We start from the raw sequence: 27624 nt of genomic DNA, 5'->3' as shown, positions 1-27624 counted from the left end.
TTTTTGTGTATATATATATATATATATATATATATATATATATATATATATGTATATATGTCTTTTTTAGACACCACCTTATCTATTGAAAAACAACTGGAGATCTTTCTTCCAACATTTTTAGAAAAGAAACATATAGAAATAGTTATCTAAACTACAACAGTCAACACCCGTGGTTTATGAAGAAGAATGTAGTTAAGGGGCAGTTTGTCAGATTATCAAGATTAATAAGCAATGACATTAATTTTGAAATTTAATGTGATTTTTTTTCTGCGCTGTTCATACAAAAAACTACCCAGCCATCTTGGTTAACAGTATTAGAAATGACATTAGGAGGAACAGACACTGCAAATTTAGACCCATTTTAAAACCTGGGTTTGTTCCTAACAGGAATTCTTCTACAGATGATGATGACAGTTGGTCATGCAGTTTTGCTTTACCCATTAGTAGAGATATGCAAAACATCAGAAATATTTTAAACAACAATTGGAGAGTTTTACATGGTGACAACTGCATTAAAGACATCATAGGACCAGCCCCTAAGTTTTCTTTTAAAAAAACAAAACTTTCAAATCTTTATTTGAAGGCAAAGACAAACCTTTCTTACTGACACAACACATGCCTATTAATGATTATAAAGGCATGTTTACATGTGGCAAATGTGTTGCTTGCAATTTTATTTTAACAGGGGACAAATTCACTTTTAATCATTGTAATGTATCACTTGTTTTCAAAAATGCCTTTAATTGCAATAGCACCATGGTGGTGTATGCTGCTATTTGTTCTTCGTGCTCTTGTTTCTATATAGGAAAAAGAACTAGAAAATTAAGCGTCAGGATTAAAGAACACAATGCTGCCATTCGTTCTAAGGATTTTTCCAATGCCTTAGGCAAACATAGTGTGTCACGTAATAACTTTTCTGTGTGTAAGTTTTTAGTTTTGGAAGAGGTGGAAAACTTTTTTGGGGATGCTGATGTCCTGCTGCAGGTTCTTGAATTGAAGTGGTAACTTCATTTTGAAGCAGATTACTACCCTGGTTTAAATGAGTCATTAAGTCTCAAATGTGTGTTGAAATGGTTGCAATAACTATTTTATTGCAAACCACAGTGATTCATAATGTATTCAAATACTACTTTCATGTTGGATATGAGTACAGTAATTTGTTTCAGCACACCATGTATGTTGAGTTAGTTATCGCACTCACGTTTTATTCAAAGCATGCTAATATTCTGATTTTTACATTACTTCTTATGTGACAATTCAACTGTTATACATTTATTTATAGTCTCAAGTATCAGCTACAACACTCATGTTTTATTCAGTATGCTAAATCCCACTGTTTCTAACAACAAATCTGATTTGGCAATTCATGTTATGTTATGGTTATGCTTTTCTTGTTTATGATTTCCCATTGGTTATTATTGAAAGTTATAAATAAGTGGAAAGATTAATTTATTCATTCTGAAGAAGTTCCTATACATTAAAGGACGAAAGCTCACCCTACCTCCATTTCTTACCCAGCCCCACTTACTCTACTATTATACTTCCTACAAATGCATTGCGCTTGTGATGCCTATTCTGTAACCGTCCCAAACAACCTTACTGCTCTCATGCAAACACTCCTGTTTTTTTAACCTAATTTGCAATTTCCATTTATTTTTTTAGCAGTATGCTTCTACTACTAATAGGCTACTAGGCCATCTTTTATCCTACCACAACTCTATAATAGCTCTCACCATATCTCCAACTCTGTCCCAGTCCACCTATTCATTCTTCCTCCCTACGCATTGCACCAACCCTATTTAGTGACGCCCTTCACCTTTACTCCAAATATAGGTGATTGACTCAATTTCATCCCAAAACAAAATTAGATGGAAAATACTCTTCAAAAAAGAAGGATCGGTAATTCCCCAGTATACTAAACTTCTTTTAATGGGAGACATTCACCCTTATCCTGGCCACAACTATCACAATGAACATCAAGGCAATTCTCTTCCACACACTGCTCTAACCCTACAACAGCTTATCCCCAACCCCTGGTAATCTAATTTTTCATGTCATACATGTTAGAAACATAAGAAATAAAATAGCTGAACTACATGCCTGGATTACCCAGAGTAACACTGATATTCTCACTGTAACTGAAACTTGGCTTAAACCAAACAAAAATTACTCCAAAATTACACCTTCCAGCTATGATGTCATCCATAATGACCGTATAAAGAAAACGGGTGGTGGTACTACTTTCACATTTTCCTTTAAACAAACCAATACTAAAATTAAATTCAGCAGAGCTTCTTACAACTTTGCTGCAATTAAACATCTTTAAACAAATATGTATTACTGTTCTTTACATCCCTTCTGGTGACAATACATTTATACTGGAAGATATCCTCCATTGGATAACCATTACAATTCCACAAGAAGTCATGCTACTGGGTGATGTGAATGTCAGTTGGGTGGAAATAAACTTTTAACTCCCCAAGATCTAGCATGATCTTATTTTTTTTCACACAACTAATTAATAGCCCCACAATAGCCTCCACGTAAACAGCATGTTTATAAAATGATATGCAACCTTTTCCAAGTTTAACCCTGAAATGTTCTTTACTAACCTATCATCCATTAACTGTTACTTCCTAAATATCTTCCCTTTCGATGATGCTGTAAATGAATTCAGTACAACTTTCCTGAATATCTTAAGTAGCCATGCACCTCCTAGAAGGAGGAGACTAAAGACAAGTAATGCAGTTTGTTTATCCAAAAAGAGTAGAATACTAATGCAGGGTATAGAAAAAGCATGGGAAGAATGACAAAAATATAAAACATCACATTATCTTAAAAACTTTAGAATGCTTCGCAATCATACTAAAAAGCAAATTAATAAAGATAAAAAACTATACTATAGTAACATTCAGAATAATAATAAACACTACCCTAAAAATTTCTAGACAGCTATTAAAGAAATATTGCATTCCTGCCATAAATTCAGTCCTAACACCTCTTCCAATAACTCATCACTCAAAATTGCAATACAATTCAGCTCTTATATTTCATAAATAGTATAACATCTCTAACCAAGGATTTTACAACATCTAAGCCTAACCTTGCCAAGCAGCCATGTATCACCATATCCACTTTCGCTTTCAAACCTGTGCCCACATCCTATATGAAACTGCTCTTAAACTCAAACCCTGCTGTACTGCAGCTGATGACCTTCCAAGTGAATACCTTAAAGTAGCAGCTGATAGCATTGTCTACCCTATCTGAATCCTTATAAATATGTCAGTCCTGGAATACCGCATTCCTTTCGCTCAGAAAAAGGCGCACATTATCCCTCTGCACAAAAGAGGAAATTCAGCAGGTATTACTAACTTTAGACCTATAGCAATCTTATCCTTCCTCTCCAAAATACTTGAAAAATGTATTCAAAAACAATTGCTAAACTATTTCCTGCCAGGAAGAACTCTTGTCCCCCACACAACATGGCTTCTGTCTTTCCCATAATACTAACACTACACTTTAATCTATATGGATACTGTCAATAAAGCTAGAGATAATGGGAAACTAGTCTCCTCCTTATTTTCAGACATGTCTAGAACCTTTAATACAGTTTGTCACAGCAAACTTCTCCTCCAGATGTCCTCAGCCCAACCTTTTATAGTTCAAAAGATACCTATCCAATAGGTATCAGTCTGTAAAATGGCACTCCACTCTTTCTCTCTCTCTCTCCATATCTCCCAGTTACCACCAGTGTATCACAAGGCTTTATCCTTGGTTACCCTCCTCTTTAACATTCTCGCCAACATCCACACAACAGGCCTTCTTAATTCAGTACAAAGATGTTTCCACACTCATTTGCGCATTTGACAATGTGGCATACCTCCAAAGGTTACTCAGGAAGCTTAACAGCAACTGAAAACATTCCCTTTTAACTCACAAATCATGCTCAACCCTAAAAAAAAAAACAAAAACAAAAAAATTACATTTTCCCCCCAAATCCCTCTCCCAAGAAAAACTAAATTTAAAATCCTCTCTCTTGATAATATGACTATTGAAGTAATTTCTCATAGCAAATTAGTAGGGCTGATAATGGATGATGATCTTAAATTTGACCTACATATGCAAAATTGCATAAGAACAACTCATCAAAAAACAATGATGTATTATAGAGCCAAATGCGTTCTTACTGACGCAGCTAAAGCTACAATTACCATTACTCATGTCACCCCCACACTTCTCTATGGTGCTTCCATCCTTACTAACATTCAAGGATCATAAAAATCCAAAACTTGAGCAATGCTATAACAAAGTTGCTAAATCTGCGGCAGATACCCCTTTCAGAACTCAACACTCTATAGCACTATAAAAACTAAATTGGTTAGAACCTCCCCATCAATTAACATACACACAGCTTCTTACCACCTCTAAAATTATCCAGAATCCATCACCTTGTCCAGCACTAAATAACATTCTACACAACTATGTTCCTAGTCGGTCATTATGGCATATAAAAAGTCTGATGTAATGGTGTGAGTAGCACTACGAAAGCACTTACCTACAATAAAGAAATTTTTTTTTACTTTTTGGCATAGAACTTTGTACTTCTTGGCAAATAATAGTGACTTCCTTGGCTGTGGTTTGAATCGCTAACTATTTCTCTGTGGTTTACAAATCACTTTGTAGTTTGTTTAGGTGTCCCACACCTCGATTTCTCCTGCTCAATCCGCACAGGGTTCTCTACCCATGCACTGATCAACAGGAGGAATAAGCTTATACTTAAGGGCCTCCTCCATCCTCCTACAGCGGAGGTCCCAGCTTCTACTTCTGCTTCCTCCGCCCCGACCTCTGGGATTCACCCTCCTGCCAAGAGGACCGGGGACAGAGAGAAGTGCAAACATAGGGCAGTATAGGCAGAGGAAGCGGTCCCCTGACTGTGTTTCCTTGGCCAAGCTGCCAGCGAAATCTGGCCTAACTCCGAGCTCAGAATTCCCCTGGCTCCTTTCTCCTTGCTTTTTGCCAGAGGTGTCTCAGGTTCGTTCCCAGTGTCAGCTTCCCCTCACCACCTCTGTAGGCCGTTGTCAGTTGCCTCTTCTGCTTAGTTCACCTGCAACCTCTCTGAAGCTGAGGTGGACAGGATGATGCCGAGATTCATCCGCACACAGATTCAGATGGGAATCTTGGCTGCCCCCTCCCTATCTGGGACTGGGGCATGCAGTTGGCCTTCATCCCAATCACTCCTTCTCTGATCTGGACACCCCAGCTTCGAAGTCATTGTGCTCGAGGGGTTGGTGCTGATGGTAATCTGTACCGTGATGCTGACCATTGCCCCAACAAGCTCAGAGCCGACCAGCTTTCGGATCCATAGCCTTGCCACCGGATCTGACATAGTGGTGTTGGCTTAGAGTTTTTCAGAGCCGAGCTGTCAGCTTGGAGCCTCAATGCCTGATGGTTCGACTCTGGCTCCCCTATTGGTTCAGTGAATTACAGACCTGGTCATGGTTCCAGCTCCAGGGGTGCATTCTCCTTCTGTTTTCGACATGGTGGAGAGGGTCCTCTTGGTTCCATTGAGACCCTTGACACTTTCGTCCTCGGAGTCCATCCTGGCTCCCTCTGTATCTGGTATGGATTCTGCCATCCTGGCCCCCGCAGGGACAGCCTGCAGCCTCACTGTCCCATGGAGTTCCTCCGCAGGAACAGCTTGATGTTTTCGAGTCCTTCAAAGAGACCCCCCCAGGAGATTCCTCAAAAACACACATGTAAAAGAAAGCACTTGGACTCCTCGCCGGAGTCCCTCATGGAGGGATGAAGTCTCTGTTTTATTGAGACAAAAGCACTCAATTATTGTGTTATTAAAGATTGGATTATGGTAGCTGCAATTGTGGTTTCTTGGATTTTTTATTTTATTATCCGTCATGGAGGGCACCGACTTGGAGGAAGAGGAGGTTTCCCCCAGTCACCCCCAGAGGATGTCTCCTTTAGAGACATCACGGAACTCCTTCATCAGCATGGGGGATGGTCTTTCCAAAAGCCCAACCCTGACAAGTTGGTGCTCCTGGAGGTGTTTGGTGCAGGACCCTCTACATCCTGGGTGTCCCTTCCCACTGATCCCCTGATGGATCTTGTTGCATCTTGGGCATGGAAGGAGCCCGAAACAGTGGAGCCTATCCCCAAATGCCCTGATGAGATCCTCAGTGCACCATCTGAGAAACCGCAGTGGTCGAAGGAATCCCCTGTTGATGCCATGGTGGTGGCGGCAGCCACCAAGAAGGAACTCTCACAGGAGAGCTCCACGGTCTATCCTCCAGAATGAGAGTCTAGGACCATGGGAAGTGGGTATATGCTTCAGCAATGTTCTCTGTACATGCTCTGAATTACATGGCACATATGATTAGGCTTCAGTGAGACCTAGTTAAAGGGGTCACCAAGTCTACCCCAGGGTCCACGTCGGTAGAGGAGAAGAAGGTTTTCTCCTCTCAGATGACCACCCTCACCCCCATTGCCAATACCTCTATGCAGCTTCTATCTCATGCTACTGAGGGCACTGCATTGCAGCCAGTGCAGGCATTGCCATCAGGCATCACACCTGGCTCTGACTTTATGTTTTTTCGGAGCCCTTTCAAGGCGTCTTTTACAAATGCCCCATACGATGGTTCCACTCTTTTTGGAAAGATGGTATGTAACACACTGGTCCAGAGCGAGAAGGATGGGAAGATACCGTGTGCCATTGGAATCCACTTCTCAAACCTTCAATGAACCTTCTCAAGGAATCCGTGAGAGGTGAAGAAGATTTGGTCCTGGAAATCTCAAGGTTATTCCCAGGATGCTCAGGACTCTCCTGCACCCAGAGGCAGAGGGGGATTTTGACAGACTCCACCCTCACTGCAGAGGGGATCTGAGGAACCAAGGGTCTCTGGATTTTTTCCTGGAAAAGCCCATGCAGCAGCCCTGAAGGGTTGCCCAGCTACTCATCTCCGGAGGCAGTCAGGGGTCAACTTTTGCTACACTCAACAACCTGGGAGTCCATCACAGACAATCGTTGGCTGTTGCAAATCATATCCACAGGATATTCAATTCCCTTCACACAGAGACTAGTCCCTCTCAAACACCTCCTGGACATTCTACCCACACAAAGAGAGGATGCAGCAGTGGAAATTTACAAGCTGCTCGAAAAGCGAGTCATCCAGTCCATCCTCCCAGACCAGTCCAGATTTGGCATGTATTCCAGGTTGTTTTTAGTGAGAAAGAAGACTGTGGACTTGAGACCAATCCTGGATCTGTCAACCTTAACCCTGGCAGTTTCCAAGAGGAAATTTTAGATGGTCACGCTCAAATCTATCCTACCCTTCCTGCAGGAGAATGACTGGATGTGCTCATTGGACCTCCAGGACGCGTACTATCACATCAAAATGGACAGACGTCCCCGGAGGTTCCTTCATTTCTGGCCAGGGGAGAATCATTACCAATTCAGAGCGCTACCGTTTGGTCTCACCACAGCCCCCTGGGTGTTTACCAAAGTCATGGTGGTGGTAGCAGCTCACCTGCAGTTGCAGGGCTTCCAGGTCTTTCCCTACCTGGGTGATTGGCTCCTTTCCACACCATCCAGGGATTTCTTTATCCAGGCCACACCCACCAGTTGTACAAAACCATAAAGCTCAACAAATCCCTGTTAGAACCAGTTCTGTTTCTGGATTTCATTGGAACGTGGTTAGACACAATTCAGATCAAGGTCTTTTTGACATCTGATAGACTTTAGTCCCTAAAACCTCATGTCTTGTGCATCCTTCAAGCCTAATCTTCCCCAGTGAAATTTGTCTTAAGGGCATTGGGGTCCATGGCGGCCACAGTCACCCTCTTCCCCACAGCCTGGTTACACATTAGGGTGCTCCAATGGGCTCTAGTTGTACAGTAGTCATTTCTAGATCAACCGTTGTCACATCCTATGAGTCTATCTCGAACCAGGAAGGATCCTATTCTCTGGTAGATTCAATCCTGGACCTGTCAAGTTGTCCATTTATTCTTCCTTCCCCACTGACCACGGTGCCCACAGACACCTCCCTACTCAGGTGAGGGGGCATTGCTTGGGAGGGACAGTCCATGGCACTTGGTCTTCCCTGGACACCCAGTTGCATATCAACGTTCTGGAGATGAGGATGGTGCTTTTGACATTGCAAGCTCTTCATGCCCATCTTCCCCTTGGGATGATTGCCATCCAGACAGAAAACATGCCGGTATTTTGGTACATCAACAACAGAGGGGAACCGGGTCTTATCCTTTTTGTTGTGAAGCCATGACATTGTGGGAGTGGGTGATCTCCACCAGCCATTTTCTGGTGGTAGTGCACATTCTGGGGAGGTCCAACATTCTAAAGGACAGGCTCAGCAGGTCTGTCCTGATGCCTTACGAGTGGTCTCTGAATCCTTCAATTGCAAAACAGATCTTTCTAAAGTGGGATCAGGCTTGCTGCAATCTCCTGACCTCTCCTTCAAATGCCAAGTGCAGCGAGTTTTTAGCTCTGAATGAGATGCTCTGGTTCATGCTTGGTCCTCCAGTCTTCTCTATGCTTACCCTCCACTTCCCCTGATTCCAAAGTTCATTCAGAAAGCCCAACAGTGGGGGAGCTCAGTCATCCTCATTGCCCCCTTCTGGCCTTGCCAAGTATGGTTCCCTTCTCTGTGGTCTCATGCAGTGTATCCTCCCTGAATGCTGGATCCCCTTCCGGATCTGATTTCACACCCTTCAAGAATTCCATATCCATATCTGGCCAGCCTGAAGCTTACTGCTTAGCTGCCAGTTCCCATTATAGTTAGGACTCCTGGGCTATCTTCTTTGGTTAAGAAGATATTGGCTCATAAATCTTCCACTAGGAAGGTTTATTCGAGTAAGTGAAAGCATTTTTTGATTTGGGCATCTCAACGTGACTTGGATCCTTTTACTGCCCCGGTGCCTGCTATTTTAGAGTTTTTTTTATTTCAACAAGTTGCCAGCTTTTCTAGTGTTAAGGTTCAGCTGGCGGCTATTTCTAACTTCCACATAGGAGATAATTCAGGTTCTCTAGCTCTGTAAAGCCTTTTTGAAGGGCACTTTTCTTCTTAAGCCATCAGTCAAGGACCCAACACCTCCTTGGGACCTTACTTTGGTCCTCCAAGCCTTAGTTTCTTCCCCCTTTGAACCTGCTCTTTGCTGGATTTGCAGTTCCTGGCTTGGAAAACAGCCTTCCTAATTGCCATTATGTCAGGTAAGAGAATGTCGGAGCTTCAAGCCTTATCGATTAAGCCTCCCTTAAATGATCTTCCATAAGGACAGTATGTCCTTAAGCACTAATCCCTCCTTCCTTCCAAAAGTGGTCTCTGAATCAAACATTAATCAGGTTATCAATATCCCTGTTTTCATTCCCAACTTTCAGAATAAGGGAGAGTACAGATTGTTCCTGCTAGATGTTCAAAGACACAATTATGGTTTTATTTGCACAGAACAAAGTCCTTTCCCACATCTGATTAACTTTTTGTTTCCTACTCTAAGCCCTTTTTAGGGAAACCTTTATCTAAGGTCACCATTGCTCATTGGATCATTCAGTGCATACTCCTGGTGTATTCAGCCAAAGGATTATCTCTGCCAGGTCACGTTAAGGTGCATTCTACAAGGTCTATGGCTACTTCAGCTGTCTTTTGGTCCAGAGTTTCTTTGGATGACATTTGCTCTGTGGTTACATAGGTATCTTCACATATTTTCATTTCCCATTACAATTTGGACCTTCTATCCAGAAGCAGGGCATCTTTTGGCTCAGCCTTGCTCCAGAATATCCTTCCATGAGGGCCTACCAGGTGTTTGGTAGCTGGGAACTCTGTCCCACAAGTTGAAGAGCAAATGAAAACAACCTTCAGATAAAGAAGTTATGTACTCACCATAATGTTCCATCTGAGTTGTTGCTCTTCATTTGTATTCAACCGTCCCTTCCTCCTCCTTCCCCCTGTCTTATGTGGGCTTTGTGGTTATCTGGCTTAAGAGACATGGCCCTTTCCTTTGGCATATCTGGTAGTTTCTTATGTTACTCTCTGGGTAATTTTGCCAAAGGGAAAGGCATCGAGTCAAGTTGGGATGCTATGGGGAGCAACAAACTTGATCTGAAAGGGAGGAAGGAGACGGGCATTATGGGTAAGGGAGGAGCTTGGAGCTGGGATCTGATTCTGGTAAAAAGAGACCGAGTTGGATCTGTCCTGGATCTGTGTCCCACAGGTTGAAGAGAAATGAAGAGCAACAACTCAGATGGAACATTATGGTGAGTACATAACTTCTTTTTTTATATCATGTCTAATTTGGCATAATTATTTAAACTGTATTTCTTTTTTTGTATTATTTTTAAAGACTGTAAAATTATTATTCTTAAAATATTTTGTAATATATTAGAGCTTTTCTCCCTGTGCAGCCTCTAAAAATGGGCTCCTACCCAGTCAGACTTTCCTGGTAATCAAATGTCAATAAATAAATAAAATAATCCAAAATATTTAGTTTTAAGACTCCGATGACAGCTGAAAGATCTTGATTGTAAAGGTACAGCCATCATGGCTGGAAAAGTTGCTCAATACACTGAAAGATTTGCAGAGGTGGGGGTGGAGGCTTTGCTAAGTATTATTTTAATTTGCATGTAAGAGATACAGTGTGCAAACTGAATGAACAAATCTCTGGATGAATAATTCACTCCTGTAGAGTTATCTAGATTAAGCCAGAAAAAGATAAATTCTGTATTAAATGAAACCAGTAAGTAAAGGTGGAACAAATTCTAAAACAACAGAATAAAGATAAACCTCCGGGTCCATATGGTCTGACTTTAGAAACACACAGTCATTGAGAGCTAATTTTACTTGTTTAGCAGATTGCACAGGTGTAATTACATAGTCACAATTATTTGCACTCCTTTTTCTTGGAAAGAGGCAGTTTTACAAGCAGTTTTGAAACAAGGCAATGATCCCAAACAGTTGTGTTCATGTAGGCAAGAATGGCTACATTTCTCCCAACTTTGGTACATCATGACCAAAGTGACTTTTCCCAGGCCACAGTCATCTGGTTTGTTTGTTTGTTTGTGTCTTTTGGCTTTTCCCAGTTAGGGGACGCCACAGCGGAACTCCAGTCCGCTAATGATTGGCAGTTGATTTTTACGTACCAGCTTGCCAGGCCTGACGCACAACCTTCAACGAAGGTACGCCCATTCACGCATGTCTCCACGCAGTAGACGCTCTAGCTGAGAATTGAACCAGTCAGCGTCTTACTGTGAGGTGACAATCTCATAAAAAATGTTCTGTCCTAATTGAAGATGCTACAAAAAGGGGTGAATGTTGTTAATAATTTGGATGCTGAGAAAGCTTGTGATCTCCTGGGTTGGGGTTTTCTTTTTAGGCTATTGACCTACATTTATTTTTATTTATTTATTTATTTAAAATAACTCTCTAATCCTTTCCAGTCCTGTCTTGCCGTAGGCTGCTGGCTTTGCTCACGGCTCGCTATTGCTGCGTCTCAACCACCCCCATGTTGTTGTTGTTGTGTCTTTCGGCTTTTCCTGGTTAGGGGTCACCACAGCAGAACTCCGGTCCGCTAATGATTGGTAGTTGATATTTATGTGCCGAATTACCAACCCTGATGCACAACCTTCAACGAAGGTACGCCCATTCACGCATGTCTCCACGCAGAAGACGCTCTAGCTGAGAATCGAACCAGACAGTGTCTTACTGTGCGGCGACAACGCTACCGCAGCACCACCACCGCGGATATTTGTTTATTTATTTAAAAAAAAAACTCTGTGGTCCTTTCCAGTCCTGTGCTGCCATAGGCTGCTGGCTTCGCTCGTGGCTCACTTTTGCTGCATCTCAACCACCCCAGGTGTCTCCCTCTTGTTCTACATAATACCCTGGCTTCCCACCCTTGAAAGAACTACCTAAGGAGATCCTGCAGTGCTTTCTGTAACCATTCTGCCTCCCCAAGAACTAACTACAATGTGTATGTACGCTGTTGTGTAAAATAACTTATCCCTTTCTACTGTTGTTTGTTAACTCAGCATGTGTTTCCTAGCAGCCTACCATGGACTTTAATCTCCTTTTAACTCTCCAGACTCCTTCCCACTCCTCTGAGTGCTAGTGGCTTATCTTCGTAGTTACTCAGTTATGCCACTAGGTGGCGGCATCTGTCCATTGCCAGCTTCTGCATTTTTCATTAATAGGTACAGAAATAACTCAGTTAATCTACAACTGCTCTGTTTTAGTTCCATACTCCTGTGAATTCTCTGTTTCTCTCTACCTTAAATACACAGTGACCCAGTGCCTTATCCCTGTGCCTCCTTAACTTTGAGATTGCTCTCTGCATCACTAATTGTTTTTTGCTGGCTAGTCTTCTTCCTTCTCCTTGGCTGCACCTGCTCTGCTCGCCATGTGGGCTCACTCCACTCCCCTACCCTGCCCTCGATTCCCATTCTCCCCCAGGACCTCTACACTTGTACTCACAAAACCACACCCATTCCCTAATACCTCAATAGACTCATCCCACCCTCCACTCATAATAATTCCTTACTCCCCCACCCCTAGCTTCTTAGTCCCACCCCCCTCATCACTCCACAACATTTAAGCATACTTGGTACATCCCATTCTAGTACCCACTCAAATCAGTATTCTTCCTCAGCTCAAATCCTATACAATCACCATGCTTACAAAACCTACCTCATTCATAACTCAAATACTTCTTCTTCTCACCTAATCCTATCTAAGCTATCTCACCAGGCCTCTTAAAACCAGTCACTCTCCCCCTTTTCATACAATTTCACTCCGCATACAACACATATACTCTTCAACTTTCATATCCCATATCTGTACTCCTTCAGTAACTGTCTACTTTTCCCTTACAAACTCCTCCCTACCTACAAATACTCTACTCCCACCCAAATCAGCCCTACCCCACCAAACACGTGACTCTGTACCTCTTTTTCCATATTCGCCAACTTATTATCATCCTTCTCTCTGTTGACATACACCCTAGCCTGGGCCCCTATTCCCCTTAAAATTCAAATCCTCCCCTTACTCCCCCCTCAACAGGAAAGTTCCTCTTTTTCTCAGCACTGAATGCTCAAAGTGTATGTAACAAAACCCCCAACCTCCATGCCTGACTTCTCTATAATCAGCCAGATATCCTGCCCATCTCCAAAACATGGCTAAAACCCCATATAAAAGACTCTGAAATAATACCCCTCAACTACTGTATCATTAGAAAAGATAGAACTCATAAAAAGGTGGTGGAGTCTCTCTTTTCTACTCATCCTCCCTCTCAGTTACTCCCTACACTAAACCTATTCTCCAGTTCACTAATGCTGAACTAATTATGGCCCTACTTCAGATAAATAGACATAAACTTAAATGTATAACCTCTCTCTGTATCCCTCCTGGAGATAATGTCCCTGTCCTCGAAGATATTCTCTCCAGGTTCTCCACCAACATTACCGATCAGACTATAATCCTAGGTGACATAAATATTAACTGGACCACCATTCAATCTTCTACAAACTCCCTAAACATAAACCTCTACAACTTCTCTCAACTAATCAATTCCACAACCACACCTTTCAAGGACTACTCCTCTGGAAGCACCCTTAACCTGGATTCTGGTCTCTCACCCTCATTACATATCTGATAGTGGTACCCTCCCCGACTCTCTTAGTGATCACTTTCCCACTTTTGCTCATTGCCTTTCCTCCTTACAACTGTCTCATACTTGTATATCCACACGCTCCCTAAAAAAACTCAACCCCAATACCATCTCTAATACACTAAAACTTATAAACAGGAGTCCTCTAAAACTCTGTCCTTAGAAAATTCCATTACCTACTTTAATTCTTAAACCTTTTAGATGTCTTTGCCCCTTTGGAAACAAAAAGAATTATAAGTAACACCTACCCTTGGTTAACCAAATATACCTTAGCTGTCATGCGAATCCGAGACAAAGCTTGAAAACACTAGCAGAAAAATAAAACTCCATCACCCTTAATGAACACAAAATACTTTGTAACAGAGTTAAAAACTTGTTACATCAGACCATAAATCCTACTTCTCCATACTCCAAAATAACCATAAGACAAACCCTAAAAAGTTCTGGGATGGTATCACCTCCCTCTTTAACCCAGGTAGAAAGGAAAATCCTTGCCCTTATCCAAATGCTTCCGACATGGATTTAGCCACCTAATTTAACTCTTTTTTTCTCGTTGACTCCATAATCAAACTAACATCATCCTTCACTAATAATCCTACATCCTCCTCTAACTTCCCCTGTCTCTTTCTTCTCAAGCACTTCCACCCCCTACCTCCTCCTCCCTTCTCTATGAAACCCATCCCTATATCTACTGTAAAAAAACTTCTTCAGAACTTGAAACCATGCTCCAATGCCCCTGATGATATTCCTTCCTACTTTCTAAAGACACATGCAGAAGTTATTGCCTTCCCCATCTGCATTCTAAAAAATTGGTCAATCCAAGAAGCCAGTGTACCCCAACTTTGGAAAAAGGCCTTTATCATTCCCCTTTACAAAGGGAGCAACAACAACAGTATCCCTATATTTTGACCTATCACCATCTTATCCCCATCTCTAAACGTCTTGAAAAATGTATCCATCTACAACTCTTACCCTGTCTCATAGACAGCCACCTGCTAACTCACATGCAACATGGATTCAGGCCTGGCCACAGCACTACCACCACTCTCCTCTCCTTCCTCAAAACTATTAAAGCCCATGACTCCAGCTGTACTGTGTCTGCCCGACTTCTAGACCTTTCAAAGGTCTTTGATACTATCTCTCACAACCTTCTCCTAACTAAACTCTCTAATCTAAATATTTCCCTCTCCTCTATCAACTGGTTTACCATTTACCTCTCTAATAGGCAACAAGCAGTCAAATGGAAAAAAAGCCAACTCCCCATTCAACAATACTCCCCCCCACACACACACACACACACACATACATATATATATATATATATATATATATATATATATATATATAGTTTCATAGTATAGTACTAGGCTATCTGCCCTGGGGCATTTGTAAGCCTAGCCATAGTGATGTGGCTTTTGCCACCCCATGAAATGGTACAACAATGTACAGAATAAATCAAGAATACTGTGCCTCTGTCTAGTAGTGACACAGTGAAGGTCCCCTATATAATAGAATTAGTTTACTGTGCCCCTGTCTAGCAGTGACACAGATGTGACCCCTGGGGTAAACTTACGATCTCCCATCCACTCATCAAGATTTCTCTTGAAGAGAGTCAGTGAGGGGCTCTGCCTAATACTAACTGGGATCCTGTTCCAAAGCATGGGAAGCCTCTGGGTTATGAATCTATCCCTCCAGCATGTCCTATTCATACTTGTGCCGAGGTTTAAGTCTTTAGCTCTCGTGGTCCTGGTGGATTTGGATTTTTTGAGGTGGAGCATGTCCATCAGATCCTGGTTGGACATGGCCTTGTACGTCAGGCAGAGATCACCTCTGAGCAGGCGGTATGCTACTGAATAGAGCTGAAGTTTCTTTATATATATATATATATATATATATATATATATATATATATATAAAATTTATATTAATTATATTTATATATATATATATATATATATATATATATATATATACGCACACACACACACATATATATACATATATATATGTGTGTGTGTGTGTGTGTATTTATATATACAGGCTTCAGTTTATGAAACAAGAAAAAGGTGTAAAAAAAATAGACAAGATGCATAATGTTCCTGACCAGTACCTGTCCTGTTTAGTGAGCCAAGAGAAGCCAATAAGATGAAAACAGTATTTGACTGAAACTGTACTGATTTTCTTGCTTTTTGTGTTTCATCTTAGGGATCGGCAAAGTTATTTGTGGAAATCCCGTGAAGGCTTTATGCTTACGGAAACAGAAATTGGAAGTAAGTTTCTATTGTCAGTATTAAGACTGAAGGAACCTGATGTGCTTTAGCCCATATAAGCATGTTACTTAAATATCAACACTTGCTCTGTATCGGAGATCTTTGAATAGTCCTACTGGTCTTATAGTTTGGATAAGAAAAGGGTTTGATACTACATGTGACAGCAAGTGGTTAAAAAAAGTATCTGCCATCATCTGTGTACTTCTAGCTTGTTAATTTATTTATTTATTGTGTGAGATTATTGTTAAGGTGCATATAAAAAGAAAACTGGATGACCTTAAACTGACAAGCTTTAGATTTTCTTTATTTGCAGTGGCTTAATTATATGTTATCTTTCAGTTATGTTATTTCTGTATCACACTTGTACAGAAAGCAAACTTTCTAACGTAACATTATTTTTACTTTATCCATTTGGCATGTGAGTGGATTGGGCCACTTGAGTCCTTTTTTAGGTATGATCTGGTAAAATAAAATAAATGAAACATACCCAAAAACAGTACATGTACAATTCAGAAATATTCATGCAAAATTAAAACTGTTTGGAAAAGCATTCAGCACTTTTATGCTCTGATAATTGCTCAGTATTAGGATTTGGTATTTTTGATAACTAGGCTATGGTGAAGTAGGTCATTTATTTTGATAAGCTATGTAAGTATGATATAAAGGTGGATTTAAAGTTTTTGATTGGTGTATATTTCCTGCTGGTAAGGCACACCGATCTTGGGGAATATGCAAAACTTCAGAAATGTTTTATTTTTAAAAGTAATCTTTGTTATTATTTCATTATTTGTTTGTTCAGCATTGTAAAATGTAACAGAATACATAGCAAACATATTGATATAAGAGACTTAAAGAAAATATTTAATAATTAAGAAAAACATCTGAAAAGTGATTGTATTCTGTCAGTTCAGACATTTTTAAACGTATTGTGTGTCATCAAAACCTTTATACATTTTATGTTATTTATAAGAAGAATAGTAATTATTTCTAAAAGATTTAACCAAAATATTGTAATATAATTTAAATCAGAACTGGTAATGTTGTAGTGGTAATATGAAACTGTGTAATTGTTTTGGAACATATTACGTAGAGACAGTCATGTGGTGTATTTAAGCAATAATCCATGACTGTGTAAGGGTATATTAGGATTTACCCATGGTTGGTATGGTTTGATCAAGAGGATGAAGCCTGAGTGATTAAACAAAGCCAAATCTGGATAAATCCTGATAAACCCACAAACAGGAGTGAATTATTGCTATATACAATGACATTATTAAAGAAAGAAATTGCTTACCTTTCTTAAATAATGTCTTTGTATAAGGACGTTATAGTGCTCCTCCATGTTCCTTGTTTATTTATATGCTGTTCATGCATATGGGACTTACATTCCCACACTTACACAGTACATCAGTGCAGTGCAGAAGCAATTCAGAAAAGATAATCTTCCATTGCTGTTTATTTCCCCATCCAACAGATTTTATAAACTCTTAATGCAAGAAATCTGTATAATGCCCATCATAATGGGAGAACAAATGCCCATAACTAGGTACAGGTTATAATTATTGCTCTTATAAATTAAACAGTTGCTAGAATAAGAGATTTTGTGTTAGCATGCATTTTCGGAAGGATATGAAGCTTAAACTTCAAATGTCTGTCATTATTTAATGACTTTATTCCCCAATAATAATGAGCAGTCGTATAATTTAGTTTTCAGCATGCATGCAAGTGCAAAGAAGTAGTTTTGATTTATCAGTTTGTATACAGAGTGTCTTTTCAGAAAATTGTACATTGCTGGTGGAACAATGGCTTTCCACGTGTGGGACTTGCACATGTATTTGCATGTCTTAAACAAGTCTGGAAATTGTCTTTTTTTGTGATTAACTAGCTATGCTGTTAGTTTGTACTCAGGAGCTGGAATAAACATTATTTGGCTATTAAAGATTTAGTGTCCTTCAGTAATTGGTTACTTTAACATGTTTTAATAAACTCTGGAATTTGGAGAATATCTTCTGACTGTGTACATTAAAAGTGCGAGCTAGCCTATAAGTGTCATGGGATCTTTTACATCCAATTGAGCTACAATCATCTCAGCTGGGGGGGGGGGGGGCTCTGTTTAACATCTCATCTGAAGAATGGGCCTATTCAGGAATGCATCACTCCCGTAATGTGCACTGCCGTACCAGTATAACCTGGGGTGGGAATAGAGTTTACAGCCTTCTGATCTTCTGGCATAAAAAGCTGGTGTGCTGCCTGTTGATCCCCTATCACTAATTGCTAGATCTATGAATAGATCATCAACATGTAGAAGGGAATAAATCTAAGGGATGATTTGGAGAGTATTATTTGTAAAAAGCAGTAGTGGTCCCATTACTGACACTTTTTATGATTACAACATCTAGAATATTAGGTGATAACTTGGAGATTATGGCTACCACTTTAATGTACTGAAATACTAGAAATAGTATTTAGTCTGGCTAAGCAAGAACTTTTGAAATCTATATTGTGGTGGTGTGGGGGACTGAGCTAAGTGATGTAAATATAGCACTAAAAAGATCCCCCAGAAAAAATACCATTTTCTTATGATTGTCAAACCTGTTGAAAATGGGAAGAAGTGTCTGGATTATTTTGCTCATATAATGTGATTATGGGATATGGTAATTTCCTTATAAGTCAGTTATTTTTATTTTAGATCTAAGTGTTTTTGAGAGAATTCAGTTTATTGTTTGGTTGGTTGGTTTATTGTGTGCTGCTTTAGCAAGCCTTTATTTGGTGTGGTTATTTCACATGTTGCAGTACAGCTGCCGTATAAAGGGGTATTTCTTTTTTCTACTGTTACCAGCCTTTATCTTTTAACTATGGCTTTCTTTCTTTTATTCCTTCCTGCAGGTGATCATCAGCTGCCATTAGCTTTTGTCCTCTTTCCCTGGGTCTACCAGGTATGTCTTAGCCTCTCCCAGGCTCCACCTGACCCCATGTCTAGGGCCAGAGAAGAAACCAAGGATGCTGGAGCAATGTCATACTGCTATCAGGAAGTGTGCTGTACCCCTTTACCCTGTGGAAGTCTTGCTAGCTTCAGAATTGCTGTGTCCGTGGTGTGCATACTCACTTCAGTATATGCACAACCTTCTACCCAAGCAATACATAGCATGCAGCATAGTGTTCATATGATTTCTAGGCAAATGGCTTAACAGCCCTTACAAGCCTAGCCAGTGTAACCCAATTTTACCCAATATATGGCCTCTAGGGGCAAGAGCATGGCATGGATTTGTACCTATGCCTTGGGAATCCTACAGATTGCCTCTGTCCCTAAGGGACTTGGACACTACCCCAGGTATGAATTTGTGATTCCCCATCAGTTAATCCAAATTACTTTTGAAGAGGGCTAGGGAAGGCCTCTGCTTAAAGTGAATAAGAAGCCTTTTACAAAGAAGGGGCAATCTCTGAGACACACATCTGTCTCTCCAGCATGTTTTGTTTGAATCGCTGACTAAGTTTAGATCCCTAGATTGTGTGACCCTTTTGCTGATTGACTTGCAGATGCGTAGCATCTCCATCAGGGCTGGATTTGTGAATACATTGTAAGTCAGGTATTGGACACACCTCAATAGTCGGCGGGAGATAGAGTAAAGGGGATAGGGCGTTTAGTTTTATCTGCATTGAATATTGTTTACATCCTGTATTTTCTTAGTGAGGAGCCACTGAGGTCGCTCCAGCTGCTGTAAGTGCCTAGTCAAGTGCATGCCAAATGGCACATTGAACTCGATTGTTGGTCTAATGAGGACTGAGTACAGCAGGACTATATTTTCTTGGCTCTGGATGCATACACTTACTTATAAGTTGTGTCACATAGAAGGGCTTCCTCACTACTGTGAACACATGGTCAAAGTTCAGGCTATCAATCTGCGTACCTAGATCTTTCACCTCTTAGTCTTCTGTTAGGGGTGTGCTATTAATGTTGTAATTTGCTGGGGTATTTGACTTCCCAAATTGTATGACAATGCATGTTTTCACATTTAGTTTTAAGCTATTGTGATATCTACATCACTGGGGATTCAGTGATTGCGATCGGCTTGCATTCGGCAAACGTTGTCATCCAGAGGCCTTCCACATTAACCTTGACTTCAGAGAAGTATATTCCGAACAGGAGTGATCCCAGCACTGAACCCTGTGGTACATGTGATGATATGAGGTGGTGCCAGCTGGGTCAGAGAGAGTAGGGCAGTGCATGTGTAACATTTGCCAGCATAGCTAGCTGGAGTTTTGTAAAGAATTATATTTCCTTTGAATATAAAACTGATTTGTACATATGCTTGTGTTAAAAATGTATTTGTAAATTTGTTTGTGTTAAAAATGTATCAACAGTGGACCCTGCTGGACAGAAGAAGAAATATACATGTATGCCAGACTGTATTGTAACTGATGAAATGTATATATTTTAACAGAGGATACTAGAAGGGAAGGAGTGAAGTTCAGCTAGCTAACCTTAAGAAAAATAGCCTAAAATTAAATGACTTGGTGTAGGCCATACATATTTTATCTCACAGGTCTGAATGCTGCCAGATAATAGCTTGTTAGTTTCTGCATCAAGGATGGACATGTTGGAATTGTATTATAGTTTCCAGATGCTGTAATAAACCTTGACTAAAGTTCTATGTATGTATTATTACACATCTGTGCTAGGTCCTGGTTCAGTTTCTACTGAGGGGGTAGTGTGGGAACCACAGAGGTGACCAGATGTGATACCATTCTATAGCCAGCACTGAAATTGTATTTGAATACTAATGGGAGATGTGATAAGTGCACTCTGTTTTGGGACCCTGTTTTTGGGACCTTACAAAACACTTATCCACCTTCATCTTGCCTTGCTTTAGCAAGCAACTAGGGAACAGTAATTCTTCAGTCAGTTAGGAAAATATAGGGAGATTAGCCAAAGTTTTTTTTTTTGCATCTTCCTGAGTCTCTCCATCTGTGACGGTTTTTATATTTCCTGTGATTGAAACTATAGTGTTTATTATAAACAGATATTTAGTATTTTCATGTTTTTTAATTATTTATAATTAAATATATCTAAACCTTTCATTGTGGCTGGTCTTTTAGAAATCATTTAACCTTTGAGAGTACTTGCATTTATTTAGTGGCAGTGTGGCTCCACATTCCTGAAAGTCTTGCTACTTGGTTAATACTACCATTTCTATATGCATTAATTTTAATAAGTGTAATTAGGTACCCTTGTAAGACTCTTATAAGTAGCTGGCTTCAGGTGTTCTGGTGGCAGTGAATCTACCTTACAGTCTGGGTGGAGGAGAAGGTGAGCTGTGCCAGCCTTTCCCGTGTGTGTGTGTGTGTGTGTGTGTGTGTGTGTGTGTGTGTGTGTGTGTGTGTGAAAATCAAATCTCAGGTGTGTCAGCTACTTTGAACAGGGACACAGAGAACTGATTTCACAGAGAGGGTGGTGGAGGACTTGGTTTGGAACACCTGGCTAAGGATACGGCTTTGAGTGGTCAGTGGGGATTCTTATTTGGGGCCTGGAGAGAAAGCCCAGTGCCAGGACTGGAGTGTGGATTCCCTGTGTGCTCTTAAAGGAAGTTGTATTTGGTGCAGAGAGCTGCATCTGAAAGTACTGTGTGTGTCTGTTTTTCTCAAAGTGAATATTCCCCCCTGGTGTCAGTGTTGAGGACTGAGGCTTCTTGATCACTGGTCCGGAGGAGGGATGGCACATACTGGTGAGCAGTGGTGTGGATATTGATCTTCTGTAGCCTGTAAAGCAGTTCCCACTATAGGTGTGTGTACTCTCAGCAGCCACAAAGTAAACAGAGTTTCATTTTTCACAACCGTTTTATCTAGTTTATTAATTTAGTCAGGGAAAGCAGGCAACGTTGTCAGCAGAGGATTATGACAACCTGACAGTGAACTAGTTGGCTAAGGTGTGCAAATCCAAAGGACTGGTGCATGCCAACCTGACTAAAGAAGTTAAATGATTTCAGCCTTAGTCACAGCTTCAGCACAGACCAGCAACCAGGACGACAACCAGTCTGGTGATGGTGATGTATAACCCTCAGAAATGGGACAATTATCCTTTTCATCAGAGGGCTTAAAACCCCGTCTGGAGTTTGAGACTTGAACTGGAGGCGAAACGTATGGAATTGGAATCGGCAGAGGGATTGCAACATTTGGCAGCTGAAGAAAATGAGAAACAGCGTTATTATGAGAGGGACATGCTGACGCTTTGACAGGAACATGGAGGTAATAGGGAAGGGAATAACTGCACCCCAGAAGCAACAAAGATCAGTAAATGTTTTCCACAGTATACAGAAGGTGATAATTGTGATAGTTTTATTCATATATTTAAAGAGTATGTAGATAATATGATGTTGACCACAGGTTCTGGGTATGGTTCCTGACCACCTTGCTACATGATAAAACTGCAACTGCTTTCTAAATTGTCTGATACTGATTGTTTAAATTATGAGAAGGTTAAACATTTATTGGAATGCTTTAAGTTAACACCTGAAGCTTAAAGAAAAAAAAAATGTGAACGACATAGGGTAAATGAAACTGTATGTGATTATATTGTTGAGCTAAGCACTTATTTTCATAGGTGGATGAGTGGGTGTCAGGTCACCATTTTTGAAAGGCTGGCAGATATTTTGGGTGAGGGAACAAGCCCTTAGCACATTGCCTGAGGACATGAGAATCTGGTTGGCACCCTGGCAGTGTAACTCTGCAGATGAGCCAGGGAGAAAAGGAGATCTCTACTTGGCAAGCAGGGCACCACTGCACAAGAATGAGATACCCAGTGCTGCACATGGGTATAAGGGAGCCTATGATGGTCAGCCTAAACCACCCCAACAGAGTCCATCAGTAAAAGGGGAAGCCACTAGTTCAGGTACATAGCCAGGATCAGGGTTTAGATGTTTTAAATATAACCAGAGGGGCTATACAGTATACAAATGTCCACTGAAGCAAGGTGGGGAACAAAAGGTGAGGGAGTCAGCAAGTGGGAGTAGCAGCATGCCAATGGTAAGTTGTCAGGAGACAGCAGGGATACCAAACTATCACTGGAGTTTGTATTCTGTCTTGGTGGGTGTAAAACAAGGCACTGCCAAGAGAGAGAGAGAGAGCCCCTGACATAACCATTGTGACGCTTGCAGTGCTTAAAGAGGAGCAGTACCTTGCTTGGGCAGTTCACTGCATTCAGAGCTTTAGGAAGGACCCCATTCCATATACCTTTGGCCAGGGTTCACCTTGACTTGGAGGGTGGAAAAGGAAGCAAGTAGGGGTGCTTGAGGATATCCCTGCATATTTCTTGATGGGGACAGATGTTGATAATTTAGTACCTTGTGTGCATGCAGTTACATGCAGTAAGGCTTGGAGACAGGCATGTGGGTCTGGTATCCTAGGGGAGACCCAGACAGACCCCACACCTGAAGCTGGTGCTGGTGATGTGTTTATTTCAGGGAGGGAGCTACCCTGTAGCAGTGAGCCTGAAGGTGAGCCACAGCTGCTGATTGGTATTGATATTCCCTTGGACAAGGTGACTGCAAAGGCAGAGGTGAGTAATAGTACCCAGGCTGACAGTGAGGCAGCACTGTCACAAGATACCAGACTTCTGTGGAAGGGGAGCTGGGATGGGTCATAAAGGTAGAGTTTAGACAGACTCGGCTCTCAAGCCATACACTACGTGGCTTGAGGGAGGTAGCTAAGGAGGCACCCAATTCTCAAGGAAAAGGGGAGACTGTATACTGGAACAAAGGGTTACTGTATAGACAGTGGACCCCTGAGGGAGGACTAGAGGGTGAGGTAATACAGCAGTCAGTAGTGCCCAGAGCCTACCGTCTGGCACTAATAGCCATAGCCCATGACATTCCTTTTGCAGGTCATATGGGCATAAAGCATACTAAGAGACGCATTATGCAGAACTCTTATTGGCTTGGGATTGCAAGGGATGTAACAGGGTACTGCAGAACCTGTGAGCAGTGTCAAAAAATAGGCAAGGCAGGAGACAAGGTCAAAGCTGCTTTGATGCCTTTGCCTGTGATTGAGGAAGGATTTCAGAGGATAGCTCTGAATATTGTGGAGCCTCTGAGTACCCCAAGTTCCACAGGGAATAAATATATTCTAGTGGTAGTAGATTATGCTACTAGATACCCTGAGGCAGTGACTATGTCCTCCATTGAGGTAGAGAAGGTGGCAAATGCTTTGATAGATATTTTCAGCAGGGTAGGTTTCCTGAGGGAAATATTGATTGGCAGAGATGCCAATGTCATATCAGACCTCTGCTGGCTTGTCTGTGGGAGCGCCGTGAGGTCAAACACCTAAAGACTATCCCTTGCCATCCGTAGACTAATGGTCTTGTGGAGAGGTTAAATTCTACACCAAAGAGCATGCTAGGAGCATTTGCAGACTAATTTGAGAGAGTGGGACAAAAAAATTGCCCTTTCTGCTGCTTGAATGCAGAGAGGTTTCCCAGAAATCCACAGGTTTCTCACCCTTTGAGTTGTTTTATGGGCATAGGGTGAGGGGGCCCTTGGATTTGATTCATGATGAGTGGGAGGGTGAGTGTGAATACCACAAGGAGTCTGTTGTGGCATATGTTATAAGCCTCAGGACAAGGCTTAAGGAGCTCATGGGCTTGGCACAGGAGAACATGGCAGGAACCAAACAGCAGAAAAAGGTCTGGTATGAAAGGAATACTCAAGCCTGAGAGTATGCTGTGGAACAGCAGGTTATGGTGTTCATTCTTGTCAGACACTATAAGCTGCAGGCAGTTTGGGAAGGACCCTTCAAAGTGGTAAGAAAGGTCAGTGATGTTAACTACATGGTAAAACTGCTGGGCAGGAGGTAGGGGCACAAACTGTACCATTTTAACATGAGGAAACATTTCCATGATAGGGAAGGCCTTGTGCTGCATATTTGCAGTGGTAGCAGGGGGAGTCTGAGGGAGATCTGGTGACTGATCTTTTCAGTGATGCTCAGACTGACACCTCAGTGGAAGGGGTAGCAATGTCCCAGCAGATATCCCCTACTCAGGTTTGAGAAATCCAAGTAGTGTTACAGGAGTTTGGGACATGGTCACTGGGTAACCTGGGTGCACCCACTTGGTGCAGCATGATGTGGATACAGGATTCCAAAGCCATATCAAGCAGGCCTCTTACAGGGTGCCTGAGTGAGTCAGACAGACTCTGAGAGAGGCAATATAGGAAATGTTGGAACTGGGGGTAATCCATGAGTTTATCATTCCCTGGGCCTCCCCAGTGGTACTGGTACCAAAGAAGGATGGCAGCACCAAGTTCTGTGTGGAGAAAACTAAACAGTAACCCAGAGTCAGATGCTTACCCCATGACTTTGACAGATGAAGTCTTAGAGCAGCTGGGTGGGGCTGAGTATCTTATCACCGCTGATCTGACCAAGGGCTGCTGGCAGGTGCCCTTGACTCCCACAGCTAGAGAGATGTCAGCCTTTGTGACTCGTTTTGGATTATACAAGTTCACAAAGATGCCCTTTGTGATGAAAAATGTTCCAGCAACCTTCCAGAGGCTGGTAGATCGTATCCTAGCAGGCGCAGGAGATTATGTCCTTGCTCACCTGGACAAAAGTGCCATCTATAACCATTCTTGGCAAGAACATCTTCAAGCATATCAGGGAGGTCCTTGGCAGACTGCAAAGAGCAGGGTTGACCATTAATCCCAGTAAGTGTCAGGTGGGTATGGCAAAGGTCTCCTTACCTGGGGCATAGAGTGAGGAGTGGTAAGATCAGGCCAGAACCTGCCAACATGGAAGATATTCAGGCATGGTCTGTCCCTGTTACCAAAAAGCAGGTGATGGCATTCTTGGGGACAGCTGGGTACTATAGAAAGTTTGTTCTGAGTTATAGTAAAATAGCTGCTCCCCTCACAGACCTGAGGAGGAAAAACAAGCCAGATAAGGTTCTGTGGACCCCAGCTTGTGAGCAGACTTTCCAAAAGCTTAAAGGGGCTTTGGAAGGACCCCCTGTTCTAGCCAGTTCAGATTACAGCAAATAATTTGTTGTGCAGGCGGGTGCTTCAAACCATGGGATGGGGGCTGTACTCAGCCGGGTTTCCTTAGAGAGAGAAGTACACCCTGTTTATTTCAGATGTAGACTCCAACCCAGGGAGGAAAGTTATGCAGCTATAGAAAAAGAATGGATTGCCATAGTATGGGCACTGCAAACCTTCAGCCCTATCTGTATGGAAGGAAATTCATTGTGATTACAGACCACAATCCTTTAACATGGCTCCGTTGAACCAGCCAGCAAAATGCCAAGTTATTAAGATGGAGCCTGGGGTTTTGGCATATGACATGACAGTGCAGCAGCATAGTGGGGTCAGCAATAGCTATGCAGATGAGCTCTCAAGAGAGGGTATGGGTTAGTGTTTTCCCAGACAGACTTATTCCTCTTAAGCAATATTTCTCCTGGGTCACTTGAGAAAGTAGCTTGAGTCTTCAAAGGAGGAGAGATGTAATGATGTGAGGCAGTGCCATTTGTGCCAGATAGAGTAGGGCAGTGAATTTGTAACATATGCCAGCATAGCTAGATGGAGGTTTGTAAATAATTATTTGTCATTTGATTATCAAACTGATTTGTACAGATGTTTGTGTTAAAAATGTGTTTGTAAAGTTGCTTATGTTAAAAATATATCAACAGAAGGTCCTGCTGGACAGAAAAGAAATATACATGTGTGTTAGACTGTATTGTTGCAACTGATGAAATGTATATATTTTAACAGAGGACACTGGAAGGGAAGGGTTAAGCTCAGACTAGGTAACCTTAAGAAAAATAGCCTGAAATTAAATGACTTGTTTTATGCCATAAAGATATCCTCTCACAGGTCTGAATGCTGCCAGAGAATATCTTGCTCATTTCCGCAAGAAGGGTGGAAGTGTTAAAATTGTTTTACAGTTTCCAGATGCTGTAAGCTAGGGTTCTATGTCTGTATTATGACACATAAGTGCCATATCCTGGCTCAGTTTCTAGTGAGGGGGTAGTGTGGGAACCATGGAGTCAGGAGACCAGGTGTGATGTCATTCTGTAGCCAGCACTGAAATTGTATTTGAGTACTAGTGGGAGATGTGATTAGTGCACTCTGTTTTTGTGACCTGACAAAGACACTAATCCACCTTCATCTTACTTTGCTTTAGTAAGTAACTACAGAAAAAATGTTTGTCATATTAGGAAAATATAGTGAGATTAGCTAAATGTTGTTTTTTTTCTGCATCTGCCTGAGTCTTTCCATCTGTTTTTTTTTTTTTATTATTTCCTGTGTTTGAAACTCTTGTTTATTGTAAATGGATATTCAGTATTTTCATGTTTTTTTAATTATTTATTATTAAATATATCTAAACCTTTTATGGTGGCTGGTCTTTTAGAAAATATTTAACCTTTGAGAGTACTTGCATTTATTTAATGGCACTATGGGACATGTTCCTGAAAGTCTTGCTGCTTGGTTAACACTACAATTTGTGTACATATTAATCTTAATAAGTGTAATTGGGTACCCTTGTAAGATCCTGAAAATAGCTGGCTTTGGGTGTTCTTGTGGCAGCAAATCTACTTTATTGTCTGGGTAGAGGTGGCAGAGTAGGTAAGCTGCGCCAGCCTTTCCCAGGTGTGTGTGTGTGTGTGTGTGTCTGTCAATGTGTAAAACAAATC

At 41.4% G+C, this 27624-nt stretch overlaps 1 protein-coding gene across 2 annotated transcripts in view; it reads left to right on the top strand.

The window, feature by feature from the left end:
* LRRC56 (leucine rich repeat containing 56) overlaps nt 1–27624 on the top strand; it is a 1529270-nt gene that overhangs the window by 1076881 nt on the left and 424765 nt on the right. For both annotated transcript variants that reach the window (XM_044059653.1, XM_044059654.1), the window contains one exon: nt 15889–15953. In XM_044059653.1, coding sequence (XP_043915588.1) covers nt 15889–15953 — 65 coding nt within the window. The remainder of the gene's footprint in view (nt 1–15888; nt 15954–27624) is intronic.

This window comes from Protopterus annectens, chromosome 17.part0 (assembly GCF_019279795.1).
Source record: "Protopterus annectens isolate FY-2018-M chromosome 17.part0, PAN1.0, whole genome shotgun sequence".
Lineage (NCBI taxonomy): Eukaryota > Metazoa > Chordata > Ceratodontiformes > Protopteridae > Protopterus > Protopterus annectens.
Note: the sequence above shows the minus strand (reverse complement) of the source record. Positions and strands in the feature narration are given on the sequence as shown.